Below are 17,846 nucleotides of genomic sequence, written 5' to 3'. Positions count from 1 at the left end.
GAAAAGGCGAGAGGAGAAAGGGAGGGAAGGAGAGAGGGCCAGAGGGGGGGAGGAGAGAGAAAGGGAGGGAAGGGGAGAGAGAAAGGGAGGGAAGGGGAGAGACGAGGAGAAGAGTAGAGGGCGAGAGAGAAGGGGGCAGAGGGCGAGAGAGAAGGGGGGTCAAGCACGTGGACAGCTAAACAAACCAACAGGCACTTCCCCATGGCCAGCTAAACAAACCAACTGGCACTTCCCCGTGACCAGCTAAACAAACCAACAGGCACTTCCCCATGGCCAGCTAAACAAACCAACTGGCACTTCCCCGTGACCAGCTAAACAAACCAACAGGCACTTCCCCGTGGCCAGCTAAACAAACCAACCGGCACTTCCCCATGGCCAGCTAAACAAACCAACTGGCACTTCCCCATGGCCAGCTAAACAAACCAACTGGCACTTCCCCGTGACCAGCTAAACAAACCAACTGGCACTTCCCCGTGACCAGCTAAACAAACCAACAGGCACTTCCCCATGGCCAGCTAAACAAACCAACTGGCACTTCCCCGTGACCAGCTAAACAAACCAACAGGCACTTCCCCATGGCCAGCTAAACAAACCAACTGGCACTTCCCCGTGACCAGCTAAACAAACCAACTGGCACTTCCCCGTGGCCAGCTAAACAAACCAACCGGCACTTCCCCGTGGCCAGCTAAACAAACCAACCGGCACTGGAGAAAAAAAGATCAAGTAGAAAGAAAGGGAAAAAGCCAAGAGAAGCACTACTGGCCCAAGCCTGAGAACTGATCCAGAACAATTATTGTGCCAATTACACTGTAGTGAGTAAGTATAAAGGAAGCTGAAGACAAAAGTGGGAGAGAGAAAGTGAAAAGGCGAGAGGAGAAAGGGAGGGAAGGAGAGAGGGCCAGAGGGGGGGAGGAGAGAGAAAGGGAGGGAAGGGGAGAGACGGGGAGAAGGGTAGAGGGCGAGAGAGAAGGGGGCAGAGGGCGAGAGAGAAGGGGGGTCAAGCACGTGGACAGCTAAACAAACCAACTGGCACTTCCCCGTGACCAGCTAAACAAACCAACAGGCACTTCCCCATGGCCAGCTAAACAAACCAACAGGCACTTCCCCATGGCCAGCTAAACAAACCAACCGGCACTGGAGTACACTGGGAATATGAGGCAGTATATAGGAGTACACTGGGAATATGAGGCAGTATATAGGAGTACACTGGGAATATGAGGCAGTATATAGGAGTACACTGGGAATATGAGGCAGTATATAGGAGTACACTGGGAATATGAGGCAGTATATAGGAGTACACTGGGAATATGAGGCAGTATATAGGAGTACACTGGGAATATGAGGCAGTATATAGGAGTACACTGGGAATATGAGGCAGTATATAGGAGTACACTGGGAATATGAGGCAGTATATAGGAGTTCACTGGGAATATAAGGCAGTATATAGGAGTTCACTGGGAATATAAGGCAGTATATAGGAGTTCACTGGGAATATAAGGCAGTATATAGGAGTACACTGGGAATATAAGGCAGTGCATATTAGTGGTCGACCGATTCAGGATTTATTGGAAGACCAAAAAAAGCCGATACTGATTAATCAGCCTATTTTTTTAAAATGTATTTGTAATAATGACAATTACAACAATACTGAATGAACAGTTATTTTAACTTAATATAATACATCAATAAAATCAATTTAGCCTCAAAAAATTATGAATCATGTTCAATTTGGTTAAAATAATGCAAAAACAAAGTGTTGGAGAAGTGCAATATGTGCCATGTAAAAAAGCTAACGTTTAAGTTCCTTGCTCAGAACATATGAAAGCTGGGATATGTGGGACGCTAGCATCTCACCTGGCCAAAAGCCAGGGAAAATGCAGAGTGCCAAATTCAAATAAATTACTATAAAAATCAAACTTTCATTAAATCACACATGCAAGATAGCAAATTAAAGCTACACTTGTTGTGAATCCAGCCAACATGTCAGATTTCAGCGAAAGCAAATGATGCTATTATCTGAAAATAGCACCTCCATAAACCGAGAGAGAAACCATATTTCAACCCTGCAAAACGCAGAAATAAAAATATAATTAATGCCTTACCTATTGGCACTCCAATATGTCCCATAAACATCACAAATGGTCCTTTTGTTCAATTAATTCCGTCATTATATATCCAAAATGTCCATTTGGCTGTCACGTTTGATCCAGAAAAACACTGGTTCCAACTTCCGCAACGTGACTACAAAATATCTCAAAAGTTACCTGTAAACTTTGCCAAAACATTTCAAACTACTTTTGTAATACAACTGTTTGTCGAAGTAGGCTGTGATTCAATGAGAAATTAAAAGGCACCGCATCGATTATATGCAACGCGGGACAAGCTAGATAAACTAGTAATATCATCAACCATGTGTAGTTAACTAGTGGTTATGTTAAGATAAATATATTTTTTTATCAGATCAGTTGAATGCTAGCTAGCAACTTACCTTGGCTTCTTGCTGTCCTCGTGTAACAGGGAGTCAGCCTGCCATGCAGGCTCCTCGTGGAGTGCAATGTAAGGCGGGTGGTTAGAGCGTTGGACTCGTAACCGGAAGGTTGCAAAAACGAATCCCCGAGCTGACAAGGTAAAAATGTCGTTCTGCCCCTGAACAAGGCAGTTAACCCACCGTTCCTAGGCCGTCATTGAAAATAGGAATGTGTTCTTAACTGACTTGCCTAGTTAAATAAAGGTGTAATATAATATATAAATAAATTAAATCGCCAAATCTGTGCCCAAAAATACAGATTTACCGATTATGAAAACTTGAAATCGGCCCTAATTAATCGGCCAACCTCTAGTGTATATAGGAGTACACTGGGGAAAAAAAGGCACTTTAAATAGTGCTCCAAGACCTTCATATGAGAAGGTGAGAAGCTCATCTGAGGCAGTGAAGGGAAACAGGGTATCTGTTGTTAAAGCAGAACAGTAGAACAGTCCCCAGGGAAGAACTTTGTATTTTGTCTCTGGAGACACTTGATACAATCCCTCTGTCTCTGACACACACACACACAAAAAAGAAAGCCACGCCCACCCGCCAGCTGAAATCTGGTTGTGTTACAGATAGTGACAAGGCCCCGGGTTCTGAGTGTCACATAGAGAGAGCTGAATGACTGTCGTCACTTACGCCTGGCGAGATGGGATTTTAATTAAACCCATCTGTCTTTAGTCACTGAAGGGGATGTGGCGCGTGTGTGTGGTGGATGGAAGTGAAAAACAATGCTACACGGGGATATCTGCATTATTCATGATGTCATAAATTGGCCAGCTGTAATTTGAAAGATGATTGGTCTGTCTGTGTTGTACATTGATTGGTCTTGACCGAGCGTGTGTGGGCGGGGTCAATTAATGAACTCTCTTATCCGTTCACTGTAAAATGTACATTTCCCAAAACCATCTTTTTTTTGTCTTGAGCCTGGTACTCAGGGAAGTGATATGAGGAATGTCCATGTGATTTTGCAGCTGTAGACTGAAGAATAAATGTAAAACAGAATCTTGCTGTTCTAGCCTGGGACGTTCTGTCGGAGGAAAATATAATTCAAACCTGTTTTTGTCTAGTTTTCAACGTCTATCCATCTCTGGCTTTTAAAGATCTTTCTCTCCTTCGCCCCATTCTAAATCTTCTACCTCCCTATCTGTTAATCTCTGTGTTTTGTTGTACAGATAATAAGTACGCCCCGGCAGTCACTCTGAACGGACACGTGTTTATTCTGGGAGGAGCGTACGCCCGGGCCACCACCATCTATGACCCGGACAAGGGTAACATCAAAGCCGGACCTAATATGAACCACTCACGACAATTCTGCAGGTAAGGGATTAACATGAACCAATCACGACAGTTCTGCAGGTAAGGGATTAGTATGAACCAATCACAACAGTTCTGCAGGTAAGGGGTTAACATGAACCAATCACGACAGTTCTGCAGGTAAGGGATTAATATGAACCAATCACAACAGTTCTGCAGGTAAGGGATTAATATGAACCAATCACAACAGTTCTGCAGGTAAGGGGTTAACATGAACCAATCACGACAGTTCTACAGGTAAGGGGTTAATATGAACCACCACTATAGATGTTGAATTAGAAATGTCTCTTTGATTGTGAAGATGTCACCGGATCCACAGGAATCCTGCAGGAACACTTGAGGTGGTTGATGTCAGTCTACCAGGAGTCTGGATTTTTGTGACTGAAGTGAGATTCTAGTCCCAGTCTCAAGTCCCCAACTCTGGCCTAGTGTATAGGACCCACCTGAGACAGAGACTCCTAAATACATTTAGGGAGGTTCCAGACATATGTAAGTCTACCTGGTAAATGTACAACATCACACTGTCAGAATTCTTGATCAACTATTCCCCCACACAACAGCAGCTGCTTTCAGTTTATTGAATAAGACTGATGCTAGTTTAGTGATCACACAGACCGATGCACATACACTACACTCAAACTCAGCCAGCCCCATGCACCAGCAGTCATTATAAACTAATGCGGACACTTCATTTTTCCTTTTCCCTGTCCTTGTGGCTGAGTCCCTGGCTGAATTCTCCTTGTTTATCTTTAACAGCCCAGTTAGGCTTTAGCCAGCACTGTGTCCCATCTGGATCGGCTTTCCTTTTTCCTTCTGACTGGATTGACTCTTTATGTAATAATCTCATGGGTCCCTTCAGTGATTGTGTGTGTGTGTGTACCTTAATGTAAATAGAGATCGCGCCAGCCCCCAGTGAGATTACAAAACTGTAATCAGCTTACATGCAAAGTTTTAATCCTTCCTCCCTACATACAGTCCTCTGTTTCTGTTCCTCACATCAAATGAGCCCATTTGAAAATACTTTTTTCATTCCTTTTTCTCCCTCTGCAAAGTTCATTATTATCTCTTGGAAAGCGATGTCATGTTGAGAGAATGTCAGTAATTGTCCTTCACAGCAACGGGTTGACTCATTGTCTGCCTTTCTCCATCTCTGATGTTGAATGAATATTTCCACCATGTTAGGCCAAGCCTTGCTGCCTGAACACCGTCTAGGGCAGTGTAATTTACTGTTAATTACCTGTCATGAACAAGGAATACCATAACAAGAAATAAAATGTTTTGGCTTAAAGCTGAGATGGTGCCGCTGGTCAGCCCCATGCACATTTGTTTTTGAAACGGGGCAGAGGAGCAACCTGCTAAAAGATCTTCATGGTGGCTATATGCTGCGGGGAATGAAACAATGTCTTTATGTTGCAAACTGACGTGGCAGTTTCACCGCTACGGATTCCATCTTTAATGTATATGTTGTCATAGACACTAGACGTATCTCAATGGATTTATTCCAGGAAATGTTTTGATCATGAATAACGTAATTAAAATAAACAACTTTGATCTGTTTTGTTTCTCTCTCTGCAGTGCGGTGATCCTGGATGGTAAGATCTATGCGACGGGGGGCATCGTGAGCAGCGAGGGTCCTGCCCTGGGTAACATGGAGACCTTTGACCCCCACACTAACAACTGGACGCTCCTCCAGTCGCTGCCCTGCCCTCTCTTCAGACATGGCTGTGTCGTCATCAAGAAGTACATCCAGAGTGGCTGAGACCGGTTTCCATTTGTCTCAGGGGGATGAATGAGTTTCCAGAAAGCTAGCCAATGTGGCAGTGTGTCTCTACCCAGACCACGGCACTCGTAGAACAGCAAAGTTAATTTAGTGAAACATAGATTTGACAATTATTGTTTCTTCTCTCTGCTGTGGACCTGGGTTGTTTAGAGAAAAAGTGCCACGTTAGCTATGAAGCTTTTGGGAAACTCACCCCTGACCAGTCTGGTTGGGACAGGACACTGTGCAGCTTTTGGGGGTCAACCAGTCAGCACCGGACTATCCAACTACAACACCCCCAGGACTTAATGCCAGCATTGTTGTCTTAACACCCCCTCCCATGCAGAATGTAGACATCTTATCTTGAACCACTCTGCCATGTTAGGAACTGGTGCCTAAGCTACTGTATGTATTATAAAGTATAGCTTAAAGGAATTTGTCTGGATTTTGGCATTTAGGCTCTTTATCTACTTCCCCAGAATCAGATGAACTTGTGGATACCATGTTTCTGTGTCCAGTTTGATAACTAGCGTTAGCACCTCCAACTTCCTTCATACACGACATAGAATCCACAAGCTCATTGACTCTGGGGAAGTAGATAAAGGATCTCATTGCCAAAATATCCCCTCATTATATAGGCACAGGGGTGCTCCTAAGTTTGTAGTTCCCAGCTTCTTGCTAACTAGTCTTTGGTTTGATTTTTAGTTCTGGCCCTTTGTGTTCCTGACTCAAGTATATTAAAAGCCATCCCAGTCTTTGTTGTCACTTAGTGGTTTCTGTTACGGAGGTAAAATGTATGAGGACATTCCGTAGTGGCGTAAGGACAGGAGAGATGCAGTGTTTTAGAAACAATTATGATGAGAACGAGCAGCCTTGTTTTTCTCTGGATGTCCCCCCGGGTTTATAAGGACACATTGGATACTTGGTTTCTTTCTGGGCCAGAAAGATGACTTAACTGGCAGCACTGAAGGTAGGGTGGCCCTCCCTCCTCCACGCAGCCAAAGCACAATAACCACCTGTGGCTCAAGGATCAAACTGTTTCACCTGCGCTACATAAATTGAAAGGCAAGGTTCATGGAGACTGCATTCACGCTAAATTTGTCGCGCAGTGCCTTCAAACTATTTATACCCCTTGACCTTTTCCACATATGGTAGTGTTTACAAAATAAAAGCTGAAATGTCAAGTGTTCTGAAGTAAAAATGTGCAATTAGTGGTTAACTTGATTTTTGAATGGTTGTTATTCATAAATTCTACGATAGAGAATTTTCTTAGACAAAATCCATTTGAATCCCACTACGTAACAATGTGGAATAAGTCAAGGGACGTAAATACTTTCTGAAGGCAATGTATTTGTATATCATTGCGACCCACGAGCCCCGGTGTTGGGGACATTCTGTAAATACCGGGAGGAAATATGTATATTTTAAAAGGTGATTCTGTATAAATGTTTTTAGAAAAGTGCTAGGTTGGACAAAAAAAAATATTGTATGTCTGTACCCAAAATAAAAAATACATATGGTTGAGTCATTGTTTGTGTGGAGTTGTCCAGCGAAGTGCAAGCAACACCTTCAGTAAAACAGTTCTTAATTATCGGCTGATGGCGACTTGCTATCCAATCATCAAAACCAAATGCCGGAAATCACTTGGGTTTGAATCCAGCCCTAGTCTTTTCTTACGACTGTTAGATTTCGATTGAGCCAGCGTTTACCGCTGTGGGAAACTTGCCTCTAAATTTCAATCATGCTGTGAAGATGAACTTCGGCGATACAGATTGAATCGAGACTAGTTACCTTAAGATCAATGTGCCAAAATTATAGTCGTTTGACAGGCATGTTCACTGCGGAAATGGAAGCACTGCACCTTTATTCAAGTTTATCACAGCAGTTTATTTCAGAAATACAACACACTAAAGTAACACTTAAATGGGGAAAAGGATGTTCAATACACTAAAACCTCAAAGAAGAAATTAAACATACTAAATGAATCCCAGATAAAATTAAGTTGTGATGGAGAATTGCGCGCATACTGGACTAAATCGTTTAATACCAGACAAATGTATAAACAAGAACATAACATTTTATTCCCCAATGCTGAAAAACTATTTTACTTGGTGGCCAAATTGAGTCCGCAACACACTATTATATTTTAAGTAAAAATTCCGATGAGTCAACGTTAGCCTCGTCCAGTATGCCGCAGTCCATAACCACTAAACAAGAAAAAACGAATCACAATGGAATAAGTGTAGCCTGAAGAAACCTGAGACACCTGTAACCTTTATGCTCCAAAACCTACCTCGGCACTAAGATCAAATCACTTTGAGTAACAACTCTTCCCAATTTTCAAATATACAAAGACAGTTAATGGATATTAAGACAAACCTGTTGAATAATTATGTTAATAAATAAAAAAGAAAATGGAACACCACAAGAAAGATGAGTCTGCAAACACGTCGAGATCGTGGTTAGATGGACAGAAGAATCGCAATAGCCTGTAAAATTGTGTAGTACGATCTGAAAGGAAAGCAATCTTAGGACGACTGTCTGCAGAACCGAAATATACAGTTTGACATTTGCTTCAACTTAAATGCTGTATGTTTCGTCTCGGCTCAAATGCAATAAAGACAACCAAACAAACTGGTGTTACCGCAGCAGTCACAGAACTTGTGCTGATGATCCAGTACCTTAGCAGTATGAGAGTTGCGACGATAGTTTGGAACATGGCCTAATACTGTGCACCCAGTAAACGGTTTGTCATAGCATTATAATAAATTAAGCTGAGGTAGCTTTGTTTCTCTCTGCAGTAGTCCAATGCTTAGGCCTCAAAATGCTAGTTTGCATATTCTTAAATGATTAACTTTTAAATCTTCACCCAGCGATCCAAGAGAAGGCAGAGGGGGAGTTGGGGGGGGGGGGGGGGGGGGGGGGGGGGGGGGGGGGAGCATCAGGGGTTGGACCAGCATAAAGCAGGGCTTTTACAACTCTCCAATCTTAGAGCTACTAGGATTTTGTTACAGCCCAATTGTGATCCAGATTGAAGACCAGGTTTATTTGGAACAAAAGCCTGTACACCTAGTAGTTCGCCAGGACCTGAGTTGAGTTAGAACCCTGGTGTTAAGAATGATTTGAATGAGAAAGGGTTGTCTGTGTGACCCAACGGCTGACTCTGGTCAAAACATGGACTTATCCATGGCCAAGGAAATCCAAGAAGAAAAGCAAATGCATATATCTTTACCACAAGATGAACATGGATAGACCATAGCGGATTACAACCTTCCCACTACCTTCAGGCGTAGACAATCCAAAAACAAAATGAATGAAACAATATAATGCTGTTCTAACCTCAACAGAATGGCCTTGTTCATCATCAGAAGCTTCACAATCAATGCAATAACAACCCAAACATTGTTACCAACGTATCGTATAAAATTGGAAAACGTCGAGGAAATGTATTTATTTTGGGGAAAATTGGCACCACTTTTTTTTTACCTCCATCCACATGAAAGTAATAAAAACCCTACTGTCCTCTTTCCATCTGGGCAGGAAAAGACAGCTCTGCTTTCCTACTGTGACTATCCTGAGTTTAGTACTGTAGAAGTGACTTCTGGTCCTAGGTCAGATATTATCCCCCACAAAAGGTTATAGTTGCGTGAACTGATCCTAGATCTGTGGTTAGTAAGGGGGAAATGCCTACATCGAACCCACTGTACTGCACTACATTTAACAGAGCAGTTGATAAAAACCCTTCTTTCAGAAATATTAAAGTTCATTGGGGGTTAAATAAGGCACATGCTAGTCAGTGCAAACTACAAGTGTCCAATTAAAATCGCTTCCAGTTAGTTTGGAGTGGATGGGGAATATAAACTAGCAGGGCACAGCTTGTGTTGAAGAAAACGGACAGTTCCAGACAGAGATGTGATTCAGCTACCACAAGCAGCACGTCAATCTGTTTGATACGACTGAAAAGCTAAAAAACAAACGCTTCCTTAGTTTCTGTTGATTCATTCCAGTAACACGTTTTATTATCAATTGATTCTAACCGCAGCCATATCTTTCTGTATCCATATGTAATGGATGGCTCTGATTCTGGGCCACCAGTGCAACATGAACTAACTGTATCGTCACGCTCAAAGCATTTAATGGACATTGGGCGAGAAGGGTGGTTATTAGAGCCATATCAATCAAAAATCTATGGATTGATTAGAGCCAGATGCTAATCAAACCAGGCTGTTTGAATGACTCAGTATGATCTGTAAGCTGTTGTATCTATGAGATGACTGGCCTATGATGCTGATTCAGTACAGTACTGAGAGATGGGCTCGGCAATGGTAATGAAACAGGAGACTGCCTTAACCTCCTAGCTAACTGCACACACACTGCTGGTGACAATCTGTGCCTGGGATTACTGTGTGTATAACTAAGCACACATGTAGTCTGTGTGTGTGCTCAGTTCAAAAGTAGGCCGTATTGAGATATGACATCACCCAATCTGTTTTGTTGGTCAGTTACTCCTCAGAGCCCCATGGATTAGGATAGCACCTGAATAGCACCAGCGACACCCCTTTCATCATTCCTGTGTGCGCGTGTCCATGAGTCCGTTTGGTTGTAGACTGGGTCTGGGTCCGACCAGGGTACCTGAGACTATAGCACCATAGAAATCTCCTCTTTTTCTCCTTGGTCTTTATTTTTCCTTGTTCTGTTGTTTACGTTAAGACCAGGGCTATGTATTTGCTCTGTGTGTAAGGACTTGGCCCAAAGGCTGGTCTCTGTCCCTCTCGCGTGTGTGTGTGTTCAGAGTCTAAATCAGGGTCAACCTGACTGTCTCGCCGAGTCTCACAGGAATGTAATGAAATTCTGGACTTTCCTCTCCATCTCCTGAAAAAAACAGAAAAACATACAGGTCAGAATATACGGCTGTATGAATCACATCTGTTACACTATTACCACAAACCACAAGCTTACTAATAGGTGCTCAATGAATTCAAATGAGCCATGTTGGCACCAACAATTGAATTGTTATTCTCAATGTCATGAATGTGAGTAGTACACACCCAGGGGTGAGGGGAGTTACCTCTATACAGCGTAAAGCTCTAAGACCTGGTGAAAGGTGCTAGAAAAAGTCAACCCCTTTACACTGCATCTGAGAAAATCCCAGAAAGATTTACATACACATCGATGAACATACCTGTGTGTGTATGTTATCATCTGCCCTGCTTTTAACACCTGTGTGTGTGTGTATGTTATCATCTGCCCTGCTTTTAACACCTGTGTGTGTGTGTATGTTATCATCTGCCCTGCTTTTAACACCTGTGTGTGTGTGTATGTTATCATCTGCCCTGCTTTTAACACCTGTGTGTGTGTATATGTTTTCGTCTGCCCTGCTTTTAACACCTGTGTGTGTGTATGTTATCGTCTGCCCTGCTTTTAACACCTGTGTGTGTGTGTGTGTGTGTATATGTTTTCGTCTGCCCTGCTTTAACACCTGTGTGTGTGTATGTTATCGTCTGCCCTGCTTTTAACACCTGTGTGTGTGTATGTTATCGTCTGCCCTGCTTTTAACACCTGTGTGTGTATGTTATCATCTGCCCTGCTTTTAACACCTGTGTGTGTGTGTATGTTATCATCTGCCCTGCTTTTAACACCTGTGTGTGTGTATATGTTTTCGTCTGCCCTGCTTTTAACACCTGTGTGTGTGTATGTTATCGTCTGCCCTGCTTTTAACACCTGTGTGTGTGTGTGTATGTTATCATCTGCCCTGCTTTTAACACCTGTGTGTGTGTGTATGTCATCGTCTGCCCTGCTTTTAACACCTGTGTGTGTATGTTTTCGTCTGCCCTGCTTTTAACACCTGTGTGTGTGTATGTTATCGTCTGCCCTGCTTTTAACACCTGTATGTGTGTGTATGTTATCGTCTGCCCTGCTTTTAACACCTGTGTGTGTGTGTATGTTATCGTCTGCCCTGCTTTTAACACCTGTGTGTGTGTGTATGTTATCGTCTGCCCTTCTTTTAACACCTGTGTGTGTGTATGTTATCATCTGCCCTGCTTTTAACACCTGTGTGTGTGTATGTTATCATCTGCCCTGCTTTTAACACCTGTGTGTGTGTATGTTATCATCTGCCCTGCTTTTAACACCTGTGTGTGTGTATATGTTTTCGTCTGCCCTGCTTTTAACACCTGTGTGTGTGTGTATGTTATCGGCTGCCCTGCTTTTAACACACGTGTGTGTGTGTATGTTATCGGCTGCCCTGCTTTTAACACCTGTGTGTGTGTATATGTTTTCGTCTGCCCTGCTTTTAACACCTGTGTGTGTGTATGTTATCGTCTGCCCTGCTTTTAACACCTGTGTGTGTGTATGTTATCATCTGCCCTGCTTTTAACACCTGTGTGTGTGTATGTTATCGTCTGCCCTGCTTTTAACACCTGTGTGTGTGTATGTTATCATCTGCCCTGCTTTTAACACCTGTGTGTGTGTGTGTGTGTGTGTATGTTATCATCTGCCCTGCTTTTAACACCTGTGTGTGTGTGTGTGTGTGTATATGTTTTCGTCTGCCCTGCTTTTAACACCTGTGTGTGTGTATATGTTTTCGTCTGCCCTGCTTTTAACACCTGTGTGTGTATGTTATCGGCTGCCCTGCTTTTAACACCTGTGTGTGTGTGTGTATGTTATCGTCTGCCCTGCTTTTAACACCTGTGTGTGTGTATGTTATCGGCTGCCCTGCTTTTAATACCTGTGTGTGTGTATGTTATCGGCTGCCCTGCTTTTAACACCTGTGTGTGTATGTTATCGTCTGCCCTGCTTTTAACACCTGTGTGTGTATGTTTTCGTCTGCCCTGCTTTTAACACCTGTGTGTGTGTATGTTATCGTCTGCCCTGCTTTTAACACCTGTGTGTGTATGTTATCGTCTGCCCTTCTTTTAACACCTGTGTGTGTGTGTGTGTATGTTATCGTCTGCCCTGCTTTTAACACCTGTGTGTGTATGTTATCGTCTGCCCTGCTTTTAACACCTGTGTGTGTGTGTGTGTGTGTTATCGTCTGCCCTGCTTTTAACACCTGTGTGTGTGTGTGTATGTTATCGTCTGCCCTGCTTTTAACACCTGTGTGTGTATGTTATCGTCTGCCCTGCTTTTAACACCTGTGTGTGTATGTTATCGTCTGCCCTGCTTTTAACACCTGTGTGTGTGTGTATGTTATCGTCTGCCCTGCTTTTAACACCTGTGTGTGTGTGTGTATGTTATCGTCTGCCCTGCTTTTAACACCTGTGTGTGTGTGTGTATGTTATCGTCTGCCCTGCTTTTAACACCTGTGTGTGTATTTTATCGTCTGCCCTGCTTTTAACACCTGTGTGTGTATGTTATCGTCTGCCCTGCTTTTAACACCTGTGTGTGTGTGTGTATGTTATCGTCTGCCCTGCTTTTAACACCTGTGTGTGTATGTTATCGTCTGCCCTGCTTTTAACACCTGTGTGTGTGTGTGTATGTTATCGTCTGCCCTGCTTTTAACACCTGTGTGTGTATTTTATCGTCTGCCCTGCTTTTAACACCTGTGTGTGTATGTTATCGTCTGCCCTGCCTTTAACACCTGTGTGTGTGGTTTAGTTTTTGATGCTCAACGCACATTTCTAAAACACACACTAGACAACTAGTATGACAGTCTGTGGCTAAACTGCTGCTAGCGGTACGACAACATCATGCATGACAGAAACTGAGTATTTACACAGTTAATATTCATTGATACTCCCATTTTAGTAGGGTCTGTTCTAAATGTTGGAAGTAGATACCCTTTTAGTGTATCATTAGAAGGGTCGTTATCCTCTATTACAGTAAAATATTGTCTGAATGTGTTTGTGTCCATATGAGTTTAATGGTTGTGATTGGAGAAAACTGCGGATGGATCAACAGCACTGTAATTACTACACAATACTAACCTAATTGACAGTGAAAAGGAAGCCTGTACAGAATAAAAATATTCTGCAACAAGGCACTAAAGTGATAGGACAAAAAGCTAATTTCTTGCACTGAATACTAAGTGTTACGTTTTTGGCAAATCCAACATCACAGAGCACCACTTCATATTGTCAAGCATGGTGGTGACTGCATCATGTTATGGGTATGGTTTACATCAGCAAGGACTAGGGAGTTTTTTTAGGATAAAAATAAATGGAATAGAGCAATCCTAGAGGAAAACCTGGTTGTCTGCATTCCAACAGACTGAAAAATGCACCTTTCAGCTCAAAAATAACCTAAAACACAAGGCCAAATCTACACTGGAGTTGCTTACCAAGAAGACAGTGAATGTTCCTGAGTGGCCTAGTTTCAGTTTTGACTTAAATGGCTGTCAAGCAAGGATCAACAACCAACTTGACAAAGGTTAAATCATTTTTAAAAGAATAAATTGGCAAACATTGTACAATCCAGGTGTGGAAAGAGCTTAGAGACTTACCCAGGTGATTCTAACATGTATTGACTCTAATGAAGATGCGTATATATGTTTTATTTTTCATTTAAAACTCCTCCCCACCCCACGTTGACAGAGTAGTGTGTGTGGATCATTGGCAAAAAAGGACAAGTAAAAAAAAAAATTTAATCCCACTTTGTAACATAAAATGCGTAAAAAGTCGAGGGGTGTGAATACTTTCTCACGGCACAGTGTAGCGGCGTGTCTGTAAGCGGCGTGTCTGTAGCGGCGTGTCTGTAAGCGACGTGTCTGTAAGCGGCGTGTCTGTAAGCGGCGTGTCTGTAAGCGGCGTGTCTGTAGCGGCGTGTCTGTAGCGGCGTGTCTGTAAGCGGCGTGTCTGTAAGCGGCGTGTCTGTAAGCGGCGTGTCTGTTGCGGCGTGTCTGTAGCGGCGTGTCTGTAAGCGCCGTGTCTGTAAGCGGCGTGTCTGTGTGTTCGTCTAACCTCCAGTAGCAGTGTCTTGTCGTAGTCCAGGCGGTGTTGGTAGATGCACTGACTGAGGAGAGAGAAGAGTCTCTCTAAACGCTCCACGCTGTAGCCTTCACTCCTCTGTACCACTGTGTCCAAGAGGGCCTGGGAGAGGAGAACACACACTTTATACACACACACTAGAAGTTGACCGATTAATTAGGGCTGATTTCAAGTTTTCATAACAATCGGAAATCGGTATTTTACAACACCAATTTGGACGAGAATTATTATATATTTTTTTTACACCTTTATTTAACAAGGCAAGTCAGTGAAGAACACATTCTTATTTTCAATGACGGCCTAGGAACGGTGGGTTAACTGCTTGTTCATGGGCAGAATGACAGATTTGTACCTTGTCAGTTCAGGGGATTCAATCTTGCAACCTTACAGTAAACTAGTCCAATGCAATAACGACCTACCTCTCGTTGCACTCCACAAGGAGACTGACTGCCTGTTACGCGAATGCAGTAACCAAGGTAAGTTGCTAGCTAGCATTAAACTTATCTTATAAAAAACAATCAATCAATCATAATCACTAGTTGATGATATTACTAGTTTATCTAGCGTGTCCTGCGTTGCATATATAGTCTGACTGAGCTGTGGTAGGCAGCAGCAGACTCATAAGCATTCATTCAAACAGCACTTTCGTGCGTTTTGCCAGCAGCTCTTCATTGTGCGTCAAGCCTATCAACTCCCGAGATTAGGCTGGTGTAACCGATGTGAAATGTTTAGCGGGGTGCACGCAAATAGCGTTTCAAACGTCACTCGCTCTGAGCCTTGGGGTGGTTGTTTCCCTTGCTCTGCATGGGTAATGCTGCTTCGAGGGTGGCTGTTGTCGATGTGTTCCTGGTTTGAGCCCAGGTAGCGGCGAGGAGAGGGACGGAAGCTATACTGTTACACTGGCAATACGAAAGTGCCTATAAGAACATCCAATAGTCAAAGGTTAATGAAATACAAATGGTATAGAGGGAAATAGTCCTATAATTCCTATAATAACTACAACCTAAAACGTCTTACCTGGGAATATTGAAGACTCATGTTAAAAGGAACCACCAGCTTTCATATGTTCTCATGTTCTGAGCAAGGAACTTAAACGTTAGCTTTCTTACATGGCAAATATTGCACTTTTACTTTCTTCTCCAACACTTTGTTTTTGCATTATTTACTTGATGTATTATATTAAGTTAAAATAAGCGTTCATTCAGTATTGTTGTAATTGTCCGATTAATCGGTATCGGCTTTTTTGGTCCTCCAATAATCGGTATCGGCGTTGAAAAATCATAAAATCGGTCGACCTCTACCTTATACACACACACACATTATACACATCAGAAAGGACAAGCTGCCTTAGACAACACATTCACGCCATAGACATGAAAAATCATGATCACACACAAGTAGAATATTTAATGCAACAGGGAACATGCTCACATCCCTTGCATTCACATTACAAGCACAACTCTCACACAAACACACAAATGGAGGTCAGCTATATTCAAAAGCAATTAAGATCAGAGGGACAGCTAATTACAGCAAATCATAATTAGCTCAGTGTTTACTTTTCTTTGCTTCTTTAATTAAAACACTCAGGACAGTCAAAGACCCTTTCAATTGACCTGCTCCGTCTCAGCTTGCCACAGTGTCTGTATGTGTGTGCTCATCAAAATGCATAGACTGAAATAGCAAATCATCACACAGCGACTAGATTTACAGTCATTAGACGCCAGGCAAACAGAGAAACCCTGACGGTAATGGTGTGTGTGTCAGGAGAACAAGGTGTGGGTTCCTCAGTGAAATGTCAGGATTATTCAAGTGAGGTGATATTTGTCTATTTGTTCAAATGCAAATAAGGACACAGTGACTCGAAGAACACACTGAAAAATATGACTATTTTACCCATCAATACCGTCTCAATAACTCCCTCCTTTCTCAACCCGTCTCTCCACATCTACAACTATGCTTCTTCCCCACTCCGTCCTTCTCTACCTCTTCTAATCTCACCCCCTCTTCTCTGCCTCTTTCCTTGTTAGATGCCTGATTTAATCAGCTGTGCCTCTGTCCAGTTGCCCAGGCCAATAGTGCCAGCGGGGGTAAGGTGTGTGTGTGGTGGTGGGGATAGCAGGCCCCCTGAGGTAGTGAGCTCCCAACACACATAGGAGCTGTAATCCAGCCTGTTAAAGGGGGCTGTGACACGGACCATTTAACTCCAACCTCCCTTCCTCCCCATCTCAGCTCACGTCTCTATCCCCCCACTTTCTCTATGCCTCTTCCTCACCATCTCAGCTCACGTCTCTATCCCCCCACTTTCTCTATGCCTCTTCCTCACCATCTCAGCTCACGTCTCTATCCCCCCACTTTCTCTATGCCTCTTCCTCCCCATCTCAGCTCACGTCTCCATCCCCCCACTTTCTCTATGCCTCTTCCTCACCATCTCAGCTCACGTCTCCATCCCCCCACTTTCTCTATGCCTCTTCCTCCCCATCTCAGCTCACGTCTCTATCCCCCCACTTTCTCTATGCCTCTTCCTCACCATCTCAGCTCACGTCTCTATCCCCCCACTTTCTCTATGCCTCTTCCTCCCCATCTCAGCTCACGTCTCTATCCCCCCACTTTCTCTAAGCATCTTCCTCCCCATCTCAGCTCACGTCTCTATCCCCCCACTTTCTCTATGCCTCTTCCTCACCATCTCAGCTCACGTCTCTATCCCCCCACTTTCTCTGTCTCTTCCTCACCATCTCAGCTCACGTCTCTATCCCCCCACTTTCTCTATGCCTCTTCCTCACCATCTCAGCTCACGTCTCTATCCCCCCACTTTCTCTATGCCTCTTCCTCCCCATCTCAGCTCACGTCTCTGTCCCCCCACTTTCTCTATGCCTCTTCCTCCCCATCTCAGCTCACGTCTCTATCCCCCCACTTTCTCTATGCCTCTTCCTCCCCATCTCAGCTCACGTCTCTATCCCCCCACTTTCTCTATGCCTCTTCCTCACCATCTCAGCTCACGTCTCTATCCCCCCACTTTCTCTATGCCTCTTCCTCCCCATCTCAGCTCACGTCTCTATCCCCCCACTTTCTCTATGCCTCTTCCTCCCCATCTCAGCTCACGTCTCTATCCCCCCACTTCCTCTATGCCTCTTCCTCACCATCTCAGCTCACGTCTCTATCCCCACACTTTCTCTATGCCTCTTCCTCCCCATCTCAGCTCACGTCTCTATCCCCCCACTTTCTCTATGCCTCTTCCTCCCCATCTCAGCTCACGTCTCTATCCCCACACTTTCTCTATGCCTCTTCCTCCCCATCTCAGCTCACGTCTCTATCCCCC

General features: G+C 43.6%; 2 protein-coding genes across 6 annotated transcripts in view; one reads left to right on the top strand and one right to left on the bottom strand.

Annotated features, from left to right (window-relative positions):
- The window catches only part of LOC110522439 (kelch-like protein 29), a 383,495-nt gene extending 376,368 nt beyond the window's left edge, over positions 1-7,127 (top strand). For all 3 annotated transcript variants that reach the window (XM_036976046.1, XM_036976047.1, XM_036976048.1), the window contains 2 exons: positions 3,703-3,847; positions 5,420-7,127. In XM_036976046.1, the coding sequence (XP_036831941.1) occupies positions 3,703-3,847; positions 5,420-5,603 (329 nt within the window). In that variant the 3' untranslated portion in view covers positions 5,604-7,127. The remainder of the gene's footprint in view (positions 1-3,702; positions 3,848-5,419) is intronic.
- Positions 7,128-7,464: 337 nt separating this feature from the next.
- Positions 7,465-17,846, bottom strand: part of LOC110522440 (ATPase family AAA domain-containing protein 2B) — a 161,445-nt gene continuing 151,063 nt past the window's right edge. For all 3 annotated transcript variants that reach the window (XM_036976043.1, XM_036976044.1, XM_036976045.1), the window contains 2 exons: positions 14,501-14,629; positions 7,465-10,475 (listed from right to left, as the gene is read on the bottom strand). In XM_036976043.1, the coding sequence (XP_036831938.1) occupies positions 10,434-10,475; positions 14,501-14,629 (171 nt within the window). In that variant the 3' untranslated portion in view covers positions 7,465-10,433. The remainder of the gene's footprint in view (positions 10,476-14,500; positions 14,630-17,846) is intronic.

Source organism: Oncorhynchus mykiss, chromosome 4 (genome assembly GCF_013265735.2).
Source record: "Oncorhynchus mykiss isolate Arlee chromosome 4, USDA_OmykA_1.1, whole genome shotgun sequence".
In the NCBI taxonomy this organism is placed as follows: domain Eukaryota; kingdom Metazoa; phylum Chordata; class Actinopteri; order Salmoniformes; family Salmonidae; genus Oncorhynchus; species Oncorhynchus mykiss.
The sequence above is the reverse complement of the archived record's forward strand: the minus strand, read 5'-3'. Positions and strand labels throughout refer to the sequence as shown.